General features: G+C 37.5%; 1 protein-coding gene across 1 annotated transcript in view; it reads right to left on the reverse strand.

The window, feature by feature from the left end:
• Positions 1–16,599, reverse strand: part of LOC144963688 (sphingomyelin phosphodiesterase A-like) — a 110,251-nt gene that overhangs the window by 45,399 nt on the left and 48,253 nt on the right. Inside the window, exons 7-8 of the mRNA XM_078897643.1 lie at positions 15,151–15,285; positions 7,009–7,055 (exon numbers count right to left, since the gene is read on the reverse strand). Coding sequence (XP_078753769.1) covers positions 7,009–7,055; positions 15,151–15,285 — 182 coding nt within the window. The remainder of the gene's footprint in view (positions 1–7,008; positions 7,056–15,150; positions 15,286–16,599) is intronic.

The following is a 16,599-nucleotide window of genomic DNA, read 5'->3' on the forward strand; positions in this document are numbered from 1 at the left end:
AATCCGTCCGGCGGCCGAGGAGAGTCGTCCAGAGGTCATCTAAAGCATTCTCATGCCATCCGGAGGCCCTCAGACCTGTACGAACCTTTCCAGAAGTCTGCCACCTTTCAAAAGCACCTCAAATTACGCCGGACGATTCCGGACGGCAATAAGTATTCAATGGCGGTATACTAAAAGCCGTCCGGCGGCCCAGGGAAGCCGTCCAGAAATCATCTAAAGCATTCTCAAGCCATCCGGAGGCCCTCAGATGTGTGCGAACCTTTCCAGAAGTCTTCCGCCCACCGAACGCTCCTCCAATTACGCACGACGGCTCCGGAAGGCTTTTAGTATTACCGGTTTGATTAAACATTGCGTTGATTTTATCAAAAATTCCATTGTTTCATCAATATTTCGTCGAAAACATACGTCATCAATTTTAGCTCGTTGGTTATGGATTAAACTTCTGGTAAACGACTATGATAAATAGATATGAACACCTGCAATGAACCGGTACGTAATTTGATATGTTAACGGTCAATATTTTTTTAAAATTCATTCTAATAAATGGCTGCATGGAAAAAAAATTTATCTTTGCTTATTCCTTTCTCTTTCTATTTTCCCCTCTTTCTCGATTTATTTCTCTCTCTCTCTCTCTATCTCTCTCTCTCTCTCTCTCTCTCTCTCTCTCTCTCTCTCTCTCTCTCTCTCTCTTTCTTTCTTTCTTTCTCAGTCCCCTCCTTCCATAATAAATCTCTAAAAATTAAAAATGTTGAACCAATTACTAGGCAATTTGAAGGCCAGAAGCAGGGATCACTGTATTTTTAGAGACGCTGTACTCCTCCATGTGCTCACACACTTGGCAACTCTTTCGAACTCCACCAAATGATTCTCTTTCATTTATTCATATGACACCCTGGCATAGTTTCTTAACAAATAGAGCAATTTTTCAATTAAACTTAGCAAGAATTAAATTCAAGTTATGTTTTTGTTACTTGTAAATGTTCGAATATATTTGGTTTCTAGTTCGTACTGAATTTTGTCTAAATTGTTTTCTTTTTTTTTTCTCGCACCCTATATAATCGTTTTATGGTACACATCTGATTACAAGAGTGCTCGACATGTTGACAACAATGGAGCAACGTATTGAAAAATGTACCACAATAGTATTGCAGTCATCACGTCGATATCGATGCATTAGGCTTATTCTGGCCATCGTCAGGACTTTGTGTAGTACATGTAGGACATGTAGTAACACAGGTAGATGCTGTTGACTGTTAAAGTTATTATGTAGTTTTATATTAGATTACTAGTTTATTTTAAAATCTATACGGACAGCTGATATATTTCTTTATTAGTGTTGAGAGTTGCCTCAGTCGGCTGTTTGATGATGGAGTATATATTTCTCTTCCAGCCATACGCTACACCATTATGGCAATAGTTAATGGTGTGTATCCTGTTAATTTATATATAATTTTCCATGAAAAATTGTGGTCTAACTTGTTGTTTTTTTAATTTTCAAATATATTTGCTGAGTTTTGTAGATTGTCATTCGGAATCAGAATAATCAAGTGATGACATTCCAGTTTGATAACACCTCAGCATATAGAGCTCGACAAAAATCTGCTTTTCGAAACGATGCAAATGTAAGGGTGACAACCCGTGTGATCAACTATGTCACCTGACATCAATCCCAATGAACAAATGTGAGAATTTATAATTTAATAAAAGAAAGCTATTAAAGTAAACAAAAAAAAAAAAAAAAAAAAAAAAAAAAAAAAAAAAAAAAACCAATAACCCCCAAGAAAGCTGTACAAACTCCGATGACAGGAATAATACAATTTGGAATGATATAGCTGCAGAAAGAGTCCATCAACAAACATCTTCAATGAGGCAAAGAGTTGTGGCATTAATCAATTCTAACGGTGGACATACAAAATACTGAATTGTGCAAAGTGTGCTGATTTCAATTTTGTGTTCGATTTTGCAAAATCGATTTTAAAAGGTTGGTTTTAAATATCTGAAACTTTTCGACATTTAGAATTAGATTAATTATACACCTAAAGAGACTAATGTATTAACTAAAAATTTAAGTGCCGCAAACATAAACTGATATTTTAAGAGTACCAGTACCGTTAAGGACCACTGGCAGTCAAATGATAAATTTATTTATGCTAGGGGAATAAATAAAGTGTTGTGAAGCGCATGGGAAGCGGAAATTACACGGAAATGCGTTTTAAAGGAATACGTTTGTCACCCTTAGTTTTGTCCTTTAATTGTCCAACGCATTGAATATTATCTATGGCTGACAACTTACAGAAATACAGCATTTCGTAAGGATTGAAGGTTTCTATAAATGAGCGAAAATCACCATCTTGCGCCCATCTTCAAAAAATAAAACGATATCGTCGCTTTTAAAAACATAACCGTTAATTAAAAACTATGTTCTAAGATTCTATAACATTTTCGCTCAATCTATTGGTTTATATAAATGTTGAAAAGAGGGCTGATTCGCCATTTTAACAATCTTTTGGTGCATATGAATATCCAACGCGTTTCGTGATAAAAATGGTCATGGTCATTATTTTCACAGTTCATTAACAACCACTTTCTTGGTGTTAAGCAGCGTGCTAAAAATAGATCATTTATTAATTCCAGGTCACGTCCTGTAAAACACCCGTTTTCACGAAAACAATGCCCAAAGCTTAGATGATAGTCCCGTGTGTTTCTATACTTGTAATTATTAATATGTATCCTAATCAGGGACTCGGGAAGGGCAGCAAATGCGTTAATTCAATATAGGTATCACCATTTCTCACAAAAGGCATCAAGTCGGGGTTAACTTCAGCCTCAAAATTAATCTTAGGCTTCAATCATAACAATTTTAACTTTGAAATCAGATTATGCTTAGAATAATGCTAATTGGGCATTCAATTGGCATTCAAGTAACCATCTAAACATATGACAGCATGGGAAGGATCAATAAAAGTGGATGACAATTTCGTAAAATTTATAGCCAAATTAACTATGTTGTTCTCCCAGAACGTTATAAAAACACATGAACAATGCAATGACATATTCTAGAATAAACGTAAACATTGACAACAGACTGTTAGTAATTACTTTCAAGAAGTCAGTTAGTAAAACACCAAGATTTTTTAAACCCAGACCAAAACCAGCAACATATTTGACTAGCCTAAAACACGAAGCTATGCATACTGCATTCAAAAACAATCTTGCGCTTATACAAATGAATGAGGAAACAAACCTTGCCTAACAACACCAGAAAATGATCGACACTATCATTTCAGTCAGAGACGAAACTCTTCCAAAGACAACGAATTTCAAAAGCGCTTCTGTCTAATCCTCCAAAAACTTTCGGAAGAACAAAATCAACTTAGACCCATTATTAACAGTTACCGCAATGAAGAACTAAATGTGAATGGAAAAAAAAACCAGATAACTCAAGTGATGATTAAATCAAAGCACAATCTATTGTCAAATAAAAGAAAAATCGACAACATGGCAATGGAAATAGAAACATACCCAGTCAGCATGAAAGTATTTAAAGCTGTTAAAACATTAAACAGAATTTTTTTTAATGGTATTATAATATCTGATGATGACGATGAAGTAATCTGTGATGTACAACAAATAGTTAAAAGAGTTAAACACTTCGAGAATGGGACAAACAGATAGAACAATTCGAATACCCCGAATCAAGGCTGGATGAACTAATAACCTATCTTGAGGTTAGTGCCGCTATTTACCAACTTAACAATCACAAGGCCCCTGGAATTGACACCATCAAAGCAGAAGAGCTAACTGCTCATATTACAAATATGTTCGAACATAGAACGCATCTTGATCTCGGCCCTGGTAAAGTAATTCTGTAGAATAAACCAAACGTGAAATAGGACCATTAGAAAATCTAAGATCAATTGTTTTTCTTACAACACTTAGAAATCTGCTGAGCTTAATACAACTCAACATAATAAAATCAAAGGTGGAGGAATGTATGTCTCCCACTCAGAGCGGATTCAGAAAAGATAGGAATACCAGTGACATTGTATGGGCTAGTAGTTGGTTGAAAGCCAGATGAAAAATACAAAGAAGAGTTCACTATATTGGGCTCTGACATGAGCTCTACGTTTGATACAATCTGCAGAACACAGGATTTGAAGTTCCTGAGCTTATTTCTCGTTTACATCAGGTGCGGAAATAGTTTCACTATTAACATCGCTAGGAACTCGCCAAGGAGACAATCTGAGTTCAATTCTTTTTACAGTATATTCGGAAGCAGTACTAAAAGAATTAAGACCAAAACTCCCGATTCCTCAACTCCTTACCCGTGAACAGATTTTTGATGATATCATACTTGATAATACAGACCTGGCGAAGCAGCACATACCAATAATATCAAATACACTGCGACATTGGAATCTTAAAGGTCGACGAATCCAAAACAGAAATCACAGTAGTTAGCTAACAAGAAACAAGCGGGATGCAAAAGTCTAAGAAAACTCGGAAACTTGATTAATGAAAATGAATACATCAAACGAAGAAAAATGATAGCTTAAATTGCATTCAAAGAACTACACAACGTTTGGAACATGAAAAACATCATTAATGAAAATAAAAGAATACCCCTTTACAAAGCGCTTGTGCCGCCAATTCTTTTGTACACTGTGGTACTTGGGGTTTACAAAAAAGAATTCGGACACTCTGGACTCCCTTCATCGCCAGACAAAATCAGTCATGAGGATGTATATGACAGATGCAGAACAAACAGTCAGTACGCGAATAAAGCAGAAAAGATGGAAATTGTTCGGACACGTGCTCCCATGAGATGAAACTGTTCCAGCACATATCTCGATGGATGATTACTTCAAACAAGGAGCTAAATACAGAGGGCGTACACCAATTTCACTCCCAACAACATATGAAATATATTTAGAAGCAACAACTGAAGAACTGATTTAAACAACACAAGGAAACTGCCTCATTCAAAAGCTAATAACACTTGCACTGGACAGAGATTTATAGAAACAAAATAATAACTGGATACTAGAAACAGACTGACACATTCGAAGTAACACATATATTGTTCACGTCAAGCGTCCATAGAGACAGCGCAGCCATTTGCATTTATTCATTTACTTTAAAATCTGACCAAGTGTGTACGAAACGGTGCCAGACAAAACAAGAAAGAAAAAATACAAAGCAAAAAAAATCCCCAAATTTCTGTTCACCTTCACTGGCGGTTGAATCTCAGGACTTAAGATTATAGGTCACCGTGCTACCATTACACCACAGAGGAGAGTCTAACCGGTAATCAGAAGGTCTGAGGCTCGATCCCAGTCCAGGTGGACTGGTTTTTGGGGATGTTATTTTGCTCCTGTATTTTTCTTTCTTCCTTTGGCACCGTTTCAACACACTTGTTCAGGTCTTTATCTTACACCGGTGTCTGCTCCCTAATTTCTCATTTTAAAAATACGAAAAAAAAACCATTGTGGCATCCAATTATTCCGACGTAATTTCGTTTCGAGATGTTGGGTCACACCAAGATTAAGATATCTTTAACATGTGCTACGATATTGGCCTTTGAATGATGTCATATTGTTCTCTTATAACTGAATTGTACATCGTATTTTGATAGATTATAGATATCATGACATTTTTATGATTCGGTAATTCTCACATTTGTTTCCTAATGTGTATTGGTCTTCATATAAATAGGTCTAAATGTTTTCCACGAACATTGAATCACTAAAAGCTAGAGGTGCCTAACTGAGACAATAAAATGGAGCGTAAAATAAAGGGAGTAAATGTGACTCATTTAAAAGATAAAACGCAATGTAAATAGTGGCCTTTAGGTAAACGTAGATAATATAACTATAAACGGAGAAGAAAAATGAAAATTTCTTTATTTTTTATTTTTCTTGTTATTAGTGCGGCTATGTGGTCTAGTGGTATGACACTCGCTTTCGGATCGGAAGGTCATGGGTTCGAGCCTCGCTCGGCGCATAGTTGAGTCCTTGGAAAAGACTCTTTACTCACATTCTCTCACCGTACTCAGGTGTAAAATGAGTACCTGGCCGTTAACAGCGTTGTCTTTGTCCGAAAAATTGTAATATCGCCTAACAGGCGTCATGTCTCGTCCTACACGTTAAATGTTGCTGTTGACCAGGGACCCCTTGTAAAGCGCATTGAGCACGTTAAGTGGATATTGCACTATATAAATGCTCAATTTATCTACAATTACCTGAAAAAAAGGCTAAAGGCTGGGGCGTTTTTACTTTGTGTTGCATTTTTTACATGTCACATTTACTCCCTTCATTATAGTCTCCATTTAATTTATCACTGCTGGTGTGAAGAGGGAAATTATTCATATCATTAAGATTCCCTAGCGGCTACAGTTACTCGATTTCTAATCTATTTTCCTTATATCAAGGCAGTTTCCGTAAATTTGGTAAGATTTAGTGTAACAGGTGTAAAAGATATATTATTTTAAGGAGGAGTCTTATTTTCCATTTTAAAAGCTATAATCTTAGCGTAGAATTCGGAGAAAGTGTGGAATGGGCAATTATATCAATGATAATGATAAATGGAGGGTATGGAGAATGTCAGATGAAAGCAGCACGGTGTCAGAGCCAAACTCGAGATCCAACTGACACGGCACCCTCCGTCTGGCTAAGAGAGAGAGAGAGAGAGAGAGAGAGAGAGAGAGAGAGAGAGAGAGAGGGAGAGAGAGAGAGAGAGAGAGAGAGAGAGAGAGAGAGAGAGATAGAGAGAGAGAGATCAGCAAGCAGTCACACTGAATGGCTCTGTGGCTAGTGCGACTGCTCTGAAAGCTCTCCCTCAGCTAGACGGAGGGTCCGTGTCAAGGGGATCCCGAATTTTGTCTGACACCGCGATATTTTTATTCTCTTTTTCCATTTGACACTTCTCCATAACCTATTTTTTCTCATCAATCTAAGCGAAGTCAATTTTGACTACGCAGGTCATTGTTATCAAACTAAATCGACCTACCTTGGTGTTTCTTCCTTTAGAGAAATAGACATTTTCAGGGAACATATCTGAATATAATAAAAAATGATGACAACATTTGAATTAGACGTTATTTGACATTGGTAACCAATTAGTATCTATAAAGATTTTACACATTAGTTAAAGACACATACATTAAAAGAACGTGTTTGACACGTTGTTATAAAATTGTACATTGAATGTAAGTCTGACAAAAAGAAAGTATTCTATAACTTGTTATTTTTTTGTTCAAACTATTATTACAACATTTCAAGTGAAAATTATAAAAGATCGATTGGGCTACCATAATCGATTATTAATAGCGTTATCTTGTCTTTGACTTGGCAGCTTCGCAGGCTTTGGCGTGGTAGGGACGTAGACTAATAATAAAATTCGTTTTTTCATGCAGGTAAGAAGTAAGTCTTCATTATTTTCCAAAGAAAAAGATGTACGGATGGAATTAGCATTACATACTCTTCTGATTTAGAAAAAAATGTTTTCAATTTTAACTTTCACCTTACTTTAGCTGCAATAGTCACATAATTAATAAAGTCATTTAAAAACTTTAGGCCTGTATCAAATCTACCATTCATTTCCAAAATTCTAGAAAAGATTGTATTAAAACAGCTCTCTTGTCACGTGAAACATAATAACCTCGATGAGTGCTTTCAATCAGCCTATCGGCAAAATCATAGCACAGAAACAGCATTGATGAGAATCACAAATGACTTACTGCAAATTATTGATCAAGGAAAAACCACCCTCCTTAGTCTTCTCGATCTTTCGGCGGCCTTTGACACCATCGACCATGCCATACTACTTCGAAGGCTACAAGTTACTTTCGGCATATCAGGCACTGCTCTAAACTGGTTTGCATCATATCTTACTCAAAGAACTCAATCAGTTTTAATTGGGGAAGTAACTTTGTCAGAGCGTGACCTTCATTTTGGTGTACCTCAAGGATTCGTTTTAGGCCCAGTCCTTTTCGTACTTTACACTTCCCCTGTTGTGAGAATCTTAGAGCAACATTCTCTCGCTTATCATATGTACGCCGACGATACCCAGATATATAGCATGTGTTTGCAATCCGATATAGTTTCAAAGATAACTGTTTACGAACAATGCATCAACCATGTGATGAGATGGATGTCTGCAAATAGATTAAAATTAAATGGCGACAAGACTGAAGCCTTATTCATTGCTAGTTCTAATAATAAGACAGATCCATTTACACGGGCACTGACAATCAACGATAATGACAAAATACAGCTCACAACATCAGCAAAAAATCTCGGCATCACCTTAGAGAGTGATCTGTCTATGAACAAACATATTAACAATGTGAGAACAAGTGCTATCTGCATTCTAAGAAATATCAGAACAATCAGACCATTTATTAATAGGGAAACTTGCAACAAATTGTTAACATCTTTGATATTCCCGAAAATGGACTACTGCAATGCACTGTTTGTTGGTCTTACAAAGGACAAAATAAACAAACTCCAGAAAATACAGAACATGGCAGCCTGCGTTTTACTGCAGAAAGACAGGAAAACTGCAGCTCCCGAATTACTACAGCAGCTGCATTGGCTGCCAGTGGACCAGCGGATTAAATATAAATCTTCAACTATCGTTTTCAAATGCCTGGAAGGCTCGTCACCAACATATCTCTCAAACCTCGTTGAACGGTATAGATAGTATGCAGATGACGTCACTCAGGCCTTTGTTATTGTTTTTGCCATCCGCGTTTGTGAGTTGTTCTCACTAAACTGTATTAACCAGACTATAAAAGTTCATGGTTACACAGAGTTTGTGTGTTGGTCCGTTATACTTCCGGATGGCAATGTTGTGAACTCTTTGGCCAAGCGCATTCTATCTATAACCCTCAGCGATCGCTTCGATCAACGAACGACCTCAAATTGAAAACACCCCGCTGTCGAGTGAAGGCTGGTGAACGCGCATTTCAGCATTCTGGTCCAAGGTTGTGGAATTTACTATAACTAGAGATACGTTCTTCGTCTTCACTAGAGGAATTCAAGCGTCGATTGAAGACATTCTTATTCCGACAGGCTTTCTTTTGATTATGTGTATAATTAGCGTTGTTCGTGTACTGTGTTAGGGCTTAATGATTAAGTTAATCTATGTTATGCGCCCAGAGCCCTCCTGATGAAGGGATGTTTGGCGCACTATAAATCTATACCATTATTATTATTATATTATTATTATTATTATTATTATTATTATTATTATTATTATTATTATTATTATTATTATTATTATTATTATTATTATTATTATCATTATTATTATTATTATTATTATTAAGTCATATGATCAACACGATACAAGTTCTCTCTCTCTCTCTCTCTCTCTCTCTCTCTCTCTCTCTCTCTCTCTCTCTAACACACACACACACACACACACACACACATATATATATATATATATATATATATATATATATATATATATATATATATATATATATATATACACATACACACGTACACACCAGAGCAATTAACCCCGCCCCCCCCCCCCAACCAAAAAAAAAAGAAAGATAAAAATCACACACACACACACACACACACACACATATATATATATATATAATATATATATATATATATATATATATATATATATATATATATATATATATATATATATATACAAATTAAAAACCACAAAATCAAACAAAACAGTAAGTGTGTTTCAGATGAACTCTTTCATTTTCACACTGAAATAGTTACAATATCAGAAGAATATCTCTTGTCTCCATTGTACCTTTTAGATATTTTTAATAATCTTTTTTCGAGACGAACCTGTTATGATTCTGTGGAAATTTCTCAAACTAAAAATAAGATTCGTTATTTAAAGTTTTCATATTGAAAGTGTACTTTCAACGATCTGTGGTTTTAAACATATAATAAAAAATCATTAACAACATCTACATGACATGTTATTTCTGTATAATTCTTTCTTGCCGCAGTTTTCGAAGCGAGAGTGTAAATCTCCCAACAATAATATTATCGTTGCCGCATTGTTGACGATGGAAGTTTTTTTCAGCAACAAGGTCCTGACTATAGGAATACTCTTCAATGGTCGTAACGTCACTTCCTTCCTTATGACGCATGGTAACTTAGTAACACTGGCTCTAAACCATTGGAACAATGGCGGACGCCGTATGAAATATTTCCCCGGCGAGCATAAAAGCGTATCCAGAGGGAAAAAAAAAACATAAATTTGATCATGTTTTGACTTTTACAGATTCTGATCACAAGGCATATGAAAAGTTCTAGCCAGCATGAAGAATAAAAAGTAATGATTTTCTTTGTTTAGAACCAAGATGGCCGCCGTTGCCGGATTGCGTGACATCAGACTATTGAATCCAATTAAGACAGGAAAATGAATCATGAAGCATAATTAGATTTGTTAAAATACTCTCAACATCCGACTGCCAAATTACACATACTAATGAATAGGATGTGTGTCACCTTTAACGTTGATAGTCTGATTGACATATTTTAGTGAGAACTTAACACAAACAGTCTCAAAATAATAACAAAGAGATGAATGACGTCAAATTCGTTTATTCTATTGATGCTATGTGTTTAGTTTTAAAAAAACTCATAACATCCGCCAGACGGACATAGATACGGTGCGCTTGGCTGAGAATCTCACAAAATTGCCATCCGGAAATATAACTGACCAACACACACATCTATGTGTAACCTTGAACGTTTATAATCTGGTAAATACAGTTTAGTGAGAATTACTCATAAACATTGATGGCAAAAAACAATAACAAAGACGTGAGTATCTTCAAACGCTGTCTGATTGATATAACTTAGTGAGAACTGCTCGTAAAAATTTCTGGCTAAAAACAATAACAAAGAGTTGAGTGACGTCACAATGTCAAAATAGTTGAATACGAACGTAGCGATCGTTGACTTATAGATAGTATGCGATTGGCTAAGAAGCTCATAACATTGCCATCCGGAAGTATAACGGACCAACACACAAAACTGTGTGTATTCATGACCGTTTATAGTCGGGTTAATACAGTTCAGTGAGCATTACTCATAAACGCGGATGGCAAAAAACAATAACAAAGACCTGAGTGACGTCATCTTCGATCTATCTATAGCCTGGAACCGTAGCCATCGTTAAGAGTCCAAAAAGAGATAATAATAATAATAATAATAATAATAATAATAATAATAATAATAATAATAATAATAATAATAATAATAATAATAATAATAATAATAATAATCAAGTTTCTATTGGGGACATATATGTTTAGAAGGTCTTTAATATAGGAGGGACTGTCGGTGCTCAAGACTTTGTAGACAACAGTACAAATCTTATAGGCAACTCTTTTTTCTACAGGAAGCCAATGTAACTCACGGAGAAGGACGGGTATTTTTTGTTATTGCGTACAATGAGTCTGGCTGCGTTATTTTGAGCAACCTGAAGTTAGCTAATTTTGTCTTTAGCTAAATTCGCCCAAAGGGAGTTACACTAGTAACAAGGATAAAACAAGGAAATTAATTAAAAGTTCTGCTATATACTTCGGTATTGAATTACGAATTTTGCTTATCATTTTTATTTCTATGTACATAGATTGTATGGTGTTATTCACGTGGCTTGTCATGGAAAGATCTTTATCAATGATGACGCCAAGGTTTTTTTTGCTTTATTTGAAAATTTTATTTTGCTATTTCCGAGAGCAATAGGTGATTTATTTGACTGTTTAAGGATACTCGGCTTTCAATACATTAACATCTCAGTTTTACTATCATTTAATTTTAACTTTTTGTGGTACATCCAAGATTTAATCTCATTAAAACAGCTCGTAATTCATTGTATTAAGAACTGTAAATTACTAAGGGACGCTGAATCATATATTTGCGTATCATCTGCATAAAAATGATAACTCAGATTGAATCTGGATATCACACTAGAAAGGGGTTGCATATATACATTAAAAAGGACAGGGCCAAGAACTGAGCCTTGTGGCACTCCAAAGTTTATTAAAACTTGCTATTACTGAACACCATTCACCACGACAGTCTGCCATGGATCAGGGAAGGGAGGTGCACCACGGAGCAGGTCATTGCCCTTACAGAGCATATTGAGCACGGGTTCGAGAGAAAACAGCAAACAGGTGCTGTCTTTATAGACCTATCAGCGGCGTACGATACGGTCTGGTGCGAATGGTTGATGCTCAAACTTGCAAAAATTATAAGGTGCAAAAAGACCTTGAAGCTGTTCTCTTCGATCTTAGGGGAAAGGCAATTCCACGTCGCGCTGGGAGACGCCACGAGCAAAGTAAGGAAATTGAAGAATGGGGTCCCTCAGGGGTCGGTACTTGCGCCAATGTTGTTTAACGTTTACATTAGCGATATGCCGAACACTTCCTCCCTGAGGCTGGGATACGCGGACGACTGGGCACTCGTTACTCAGAGTAAAGTGTGGACCCGTCTCGAGAGCGTACTCAGCGAGGACGTCTCCAGACTCAAATCCTACTTCGACAGGTGGTACCTGAAGTTGAACACTTCAAAAACCGTGGCCACTGCATTTCACTTATGCAGTGGCTGGCACACCCGCAAACTGAATATCCTAGTCGGGGACCAGCCACTCCCATATGAGCCGCATCCAAAATATTTAGGGGTGACGTTGGATCGCAGCCTTACCTATCGGGTGCATCTCGAAAGGGGTTGCCCGGAAGATAGAGAAGCGGAATAGTCTTCTGAGGAAGCTGGCGGGATCGACTTGGGGCGCTAGCCAAGCGCTCTTGAGAACGTCCGCCTTGGCACTATGCTATTCCACCGCGAAGTATTGCGCTCCAGTGTGGGGTAGAAGCAGAAACGTTGAGAAGGTGGATGTAAAACGTCGCAAGTCGATGCACATAGTGTCAGGAACGCTAGCAACAACCCCTAGAGAATGGGGCCCGATAATGGCAGTGATCCAGCCCCCCGATGTCCAGAGGGAGACGATTACGGGAAACTTGCTGAGTAAGATCAAAGAGAGAGGGAATGGAGATACCCCTCTCATGCGCATAATGGACGGTGCCCCCGTTTCGATACGAAATAAGTCCCGGCAACCCTTGTACGCAGAATCCCTGACTACGGAAAGAGCTGTGCATACGAGATGGACGTCGGTTTGGACGAATTCAATCCCTCGTGGGGGCGGGGACCTACACTCCTCTAAGATTGGTGAGAAGTTGCAAGGCTTTAATACCAGTAAGAGGAGACACTGAGTAGCCGCGAATCGGCTTCGGTCGAGGAGCTGCCTAACGGCAAGTGTGTTACATCGGTGGGGTCTAACTACCTGTCCAATATGTCCACGATGTGGGCAAGAACCCGAGACGGCAGAGCATCTAGTCGAAAGGTGTGGTGTGACGATGCTACCAGGCGGGTTTGCGACGGTGCACGAATGCGGACCGGACTTTGCTGATTGGGTCGATCGTCATAACATAATAGTGTTAACCATAAGAGGCTGCTGCTGCCATCGATCCTGTAAATATGATGTAAACCATTAAAGTGCAATTCCTTTTATGCCGAACGTATTTTCTAGTCTTCTTAACAAAATGTCATGGTCAATGGTGTCAAAGGCAGCTGAAATATCTAAAAGGCATAATACATTGATATTGTTAGCATCAGCATTACATAACAAGACATTAAAGATTTTAAGAAGCGTATGTGGTTGTGAGTGAGTGTGTGTTTGTGTGTGTGTGTGTGTGTGTGTGTGTGTGTTTGTGAATGCTATGGGGTGTATAAGAATTAACCAGTCGATTTTTGACCAATCAACTCATGGACACACCTTCACATGTGCTCGGGCAAACGTAGTTGGTTGTTCATAAACAATAACGTGAATGAAATCGACATCACTCTGATCATTGTTATTCTTTCTATAGATAGTTCGAAGATGACGTCACTCAAGTCTTTGTTATTGTTTTTTGCCATCCACGTTAATGAGTAATGCTCACTGAACTGTATTAACCAGACTACAAACGTTCATGGATACACACAGTTTTGTGTGTTGGTCCGTTATACTTCCGGATGGCAATGTTATGAGCTTATTAGCCAAGTGCATACTATCATGGCCTTCGTAAAGTTATGTCCTAATACTGACCAAAAAATGACGTCAAAATGCCAGTCTTTTGCCACAAAAGAAAACGAATCGAGAGTTCTATTCAATAGTTCAGCCAATGAAATAACTTGTTTCCACGAGCTCTACTAACGACAACTTACTAGACTGTGTAAAAACTAAATAATGACGTCAAACTGCCAGTCCTTTTGGATCAGTATCAGGCTATAACATAAAGATGGCTACGAACTATCTATAGATAGTATGTGCTTGGTTAAGAAGCTCATACCATTGTCATCCGGAAGTATAACGGGCCAACACACAAAACTATATGTATCCATGAACGTTTATAGTCAGGTTAATACACTATAGTGAGAATCACTCACAAAAGCGGATGGCAAAATATAATAACAAAGGCTTGAGTGACGTCAACTGCATACTATCTATAGATAGTTCGAAGTTGACATCACTCAGGCCATTGTTATTGTATTTTGCCATCTGCGTTTATGAGTAATTCTCACTAAACTGTATTAACCAGACTATAAACGATCATGGTTACACACAGTTTTGTGTGTTGATCCGTTATACTTCCGGATGGCAATGTTGTGAACTTCTTAGCCAAGCGCATGCTATCTATAGATAGGATGTACTTGGCCAAGAAGCTCACAACATTGCCATCCGGAAGTATTACGGACCAACACACAAAACTCTGCGTAACCATGAACTTTTTTGTCTGGTTAATACAGCTTATAAATAGATCTAGTATGAAGTTGACGCCAGTCAGGTCTATGTTATTGTTTGTTTTTGTTTGTTTGTTTTTTTTTTTTTGTTTGTTTTTTTGTTTTTTTGCCATCCGCGTTTATGGGTAATTCTCACTAAACTGTATTGACCAGATTATAATCGTTCATGGTTACACATAGTTTTGTGTGTTGGTCCGTAAAACTTCTGGATGGCAATGTTGTGAGGAGGAACACCAAATTTACTCTCACCGACGAGACAATAAATAATTAGAAGTGACGAGCCAGGAAATATAATTCATTCCCTTACCGTGATTACCCAGTGTGGGGTATATGGGTCCGACCCCCCTCAAAGTCTGCCTCAGAATCTCATTGATAGCTTTGTTGTCTGCCAGTTTCCCACCCAGTGTTTCATCCATACCGTTGCTGTGGGGAGGGCTATCTCCTAAAAGGAAAATTTTTATAATTCGATTTAGATACCATTATCCATATATAGGATGTTCCAAAACAATGTATATGTTATTAGATTCTATAAGGTGTATACATAATTTTTTGGGGGACACTCTTTCTATATTGACACAACTATACAGCATACCTCCCTGAAGAATCCATCTATATAACAATGGATGCAGACAATAGCGTTTTTGGAAGAAATAAGGTGATAATATGGTGAGAATAATAAATTGTGTATATATATATATATATATATATATATATATATATATATATATATATATATAGAGAGAGAGAGAGAGAGAGAGAGAGAGAGAGAGAGAGAGAGGGGGAGAGAGAAGACTGAGAGAGAGAGAGAGAGAGAGAGAGAGAGAGAGAGAGAGAGAGAGAGAGAGACTTATATAGGGAACAGTCACATATTATCGTTCGACCGTGTGCATTCAAAATTGATATGGAAGTTTCCACTTATTCTACGTCACTTATGTCCGGTGGCAGGAGATTACAGTCATAACGTGGGGATAAGCTGTGTTTATATGCATGTTCTTATAACTAGTTGTATGTATTGTCATTAATTGTATCTACGTGTAGCGTATCTATCTGATTTGCTTTTATGAAGATTTTGAAGATGATGGCCGCTCTTGGGTCGTTGATTGTTTTGTGTAAATGTTGAAATATAATATCACACACAACTGAAGTGCGTCGCGAAAAGAATTAGGCACTCCTCTGTATCTCCTGTCTGTGATTTTATTGACAAAAGACGTGAGGAGTGAGGAGGTATGGTGAACCAAAAAGACGTGCATGTATGCAGCACTTCTTTTTGCGTACAACACCCGGTCAATTTATTTCCAAATTGGTTGTTTGAAAATTGTGTAGTACTTCTCCAGGTCTGCAGCACACAAATCTAGCAAAGCTTTGAAGTTATCAGGCGTCATTCGCACATAATCCACATATCCACATATTTTCTCTTTGTACTTGGGCAAGTCAGGTTTTAAGTGGTCGTATACTCCATGCTGTTTTGTAGATCTGTTTATGGGATGCAATTCAAATCTTCGACAACGCTGTCTACCGTCTCAAGAACGCACGCTGATTCGTGGAGAAAAATAATCACGTGACAGTATTTTTTTTACTTGTTTTGACAACGAAGCGGTTTATATGAACCAACATGGCGCTCGCTAGGAATTCTTCAACTTCGAGAAACTACTCTATTTTTATACACATAAAACACGTGTGCGTGTGTGAGAGAGAGAGAGAGAGAGAGAGAGAGAGAGAGAGAGAGAGAGAGAGAGAGAGAGAGAGAGGGATGTTG

Source organism: Berghia stephanieae, chromosome 2 (genome assembly GCF_034508935.2).
Source record: "Berghia stephanieae isolate SIO BIC M18660-M18661 chromosome 2, UCSD_Bste_1.3, whole genome shotgun sequence".
Taxonomy (NCBI): domain Eukaryota; kingdom Metazoa; phylum Mollusca; class Gastropoda; order Nudibranchia; family Aeolidiidae; genus Berghia; species Berghia stephanieae.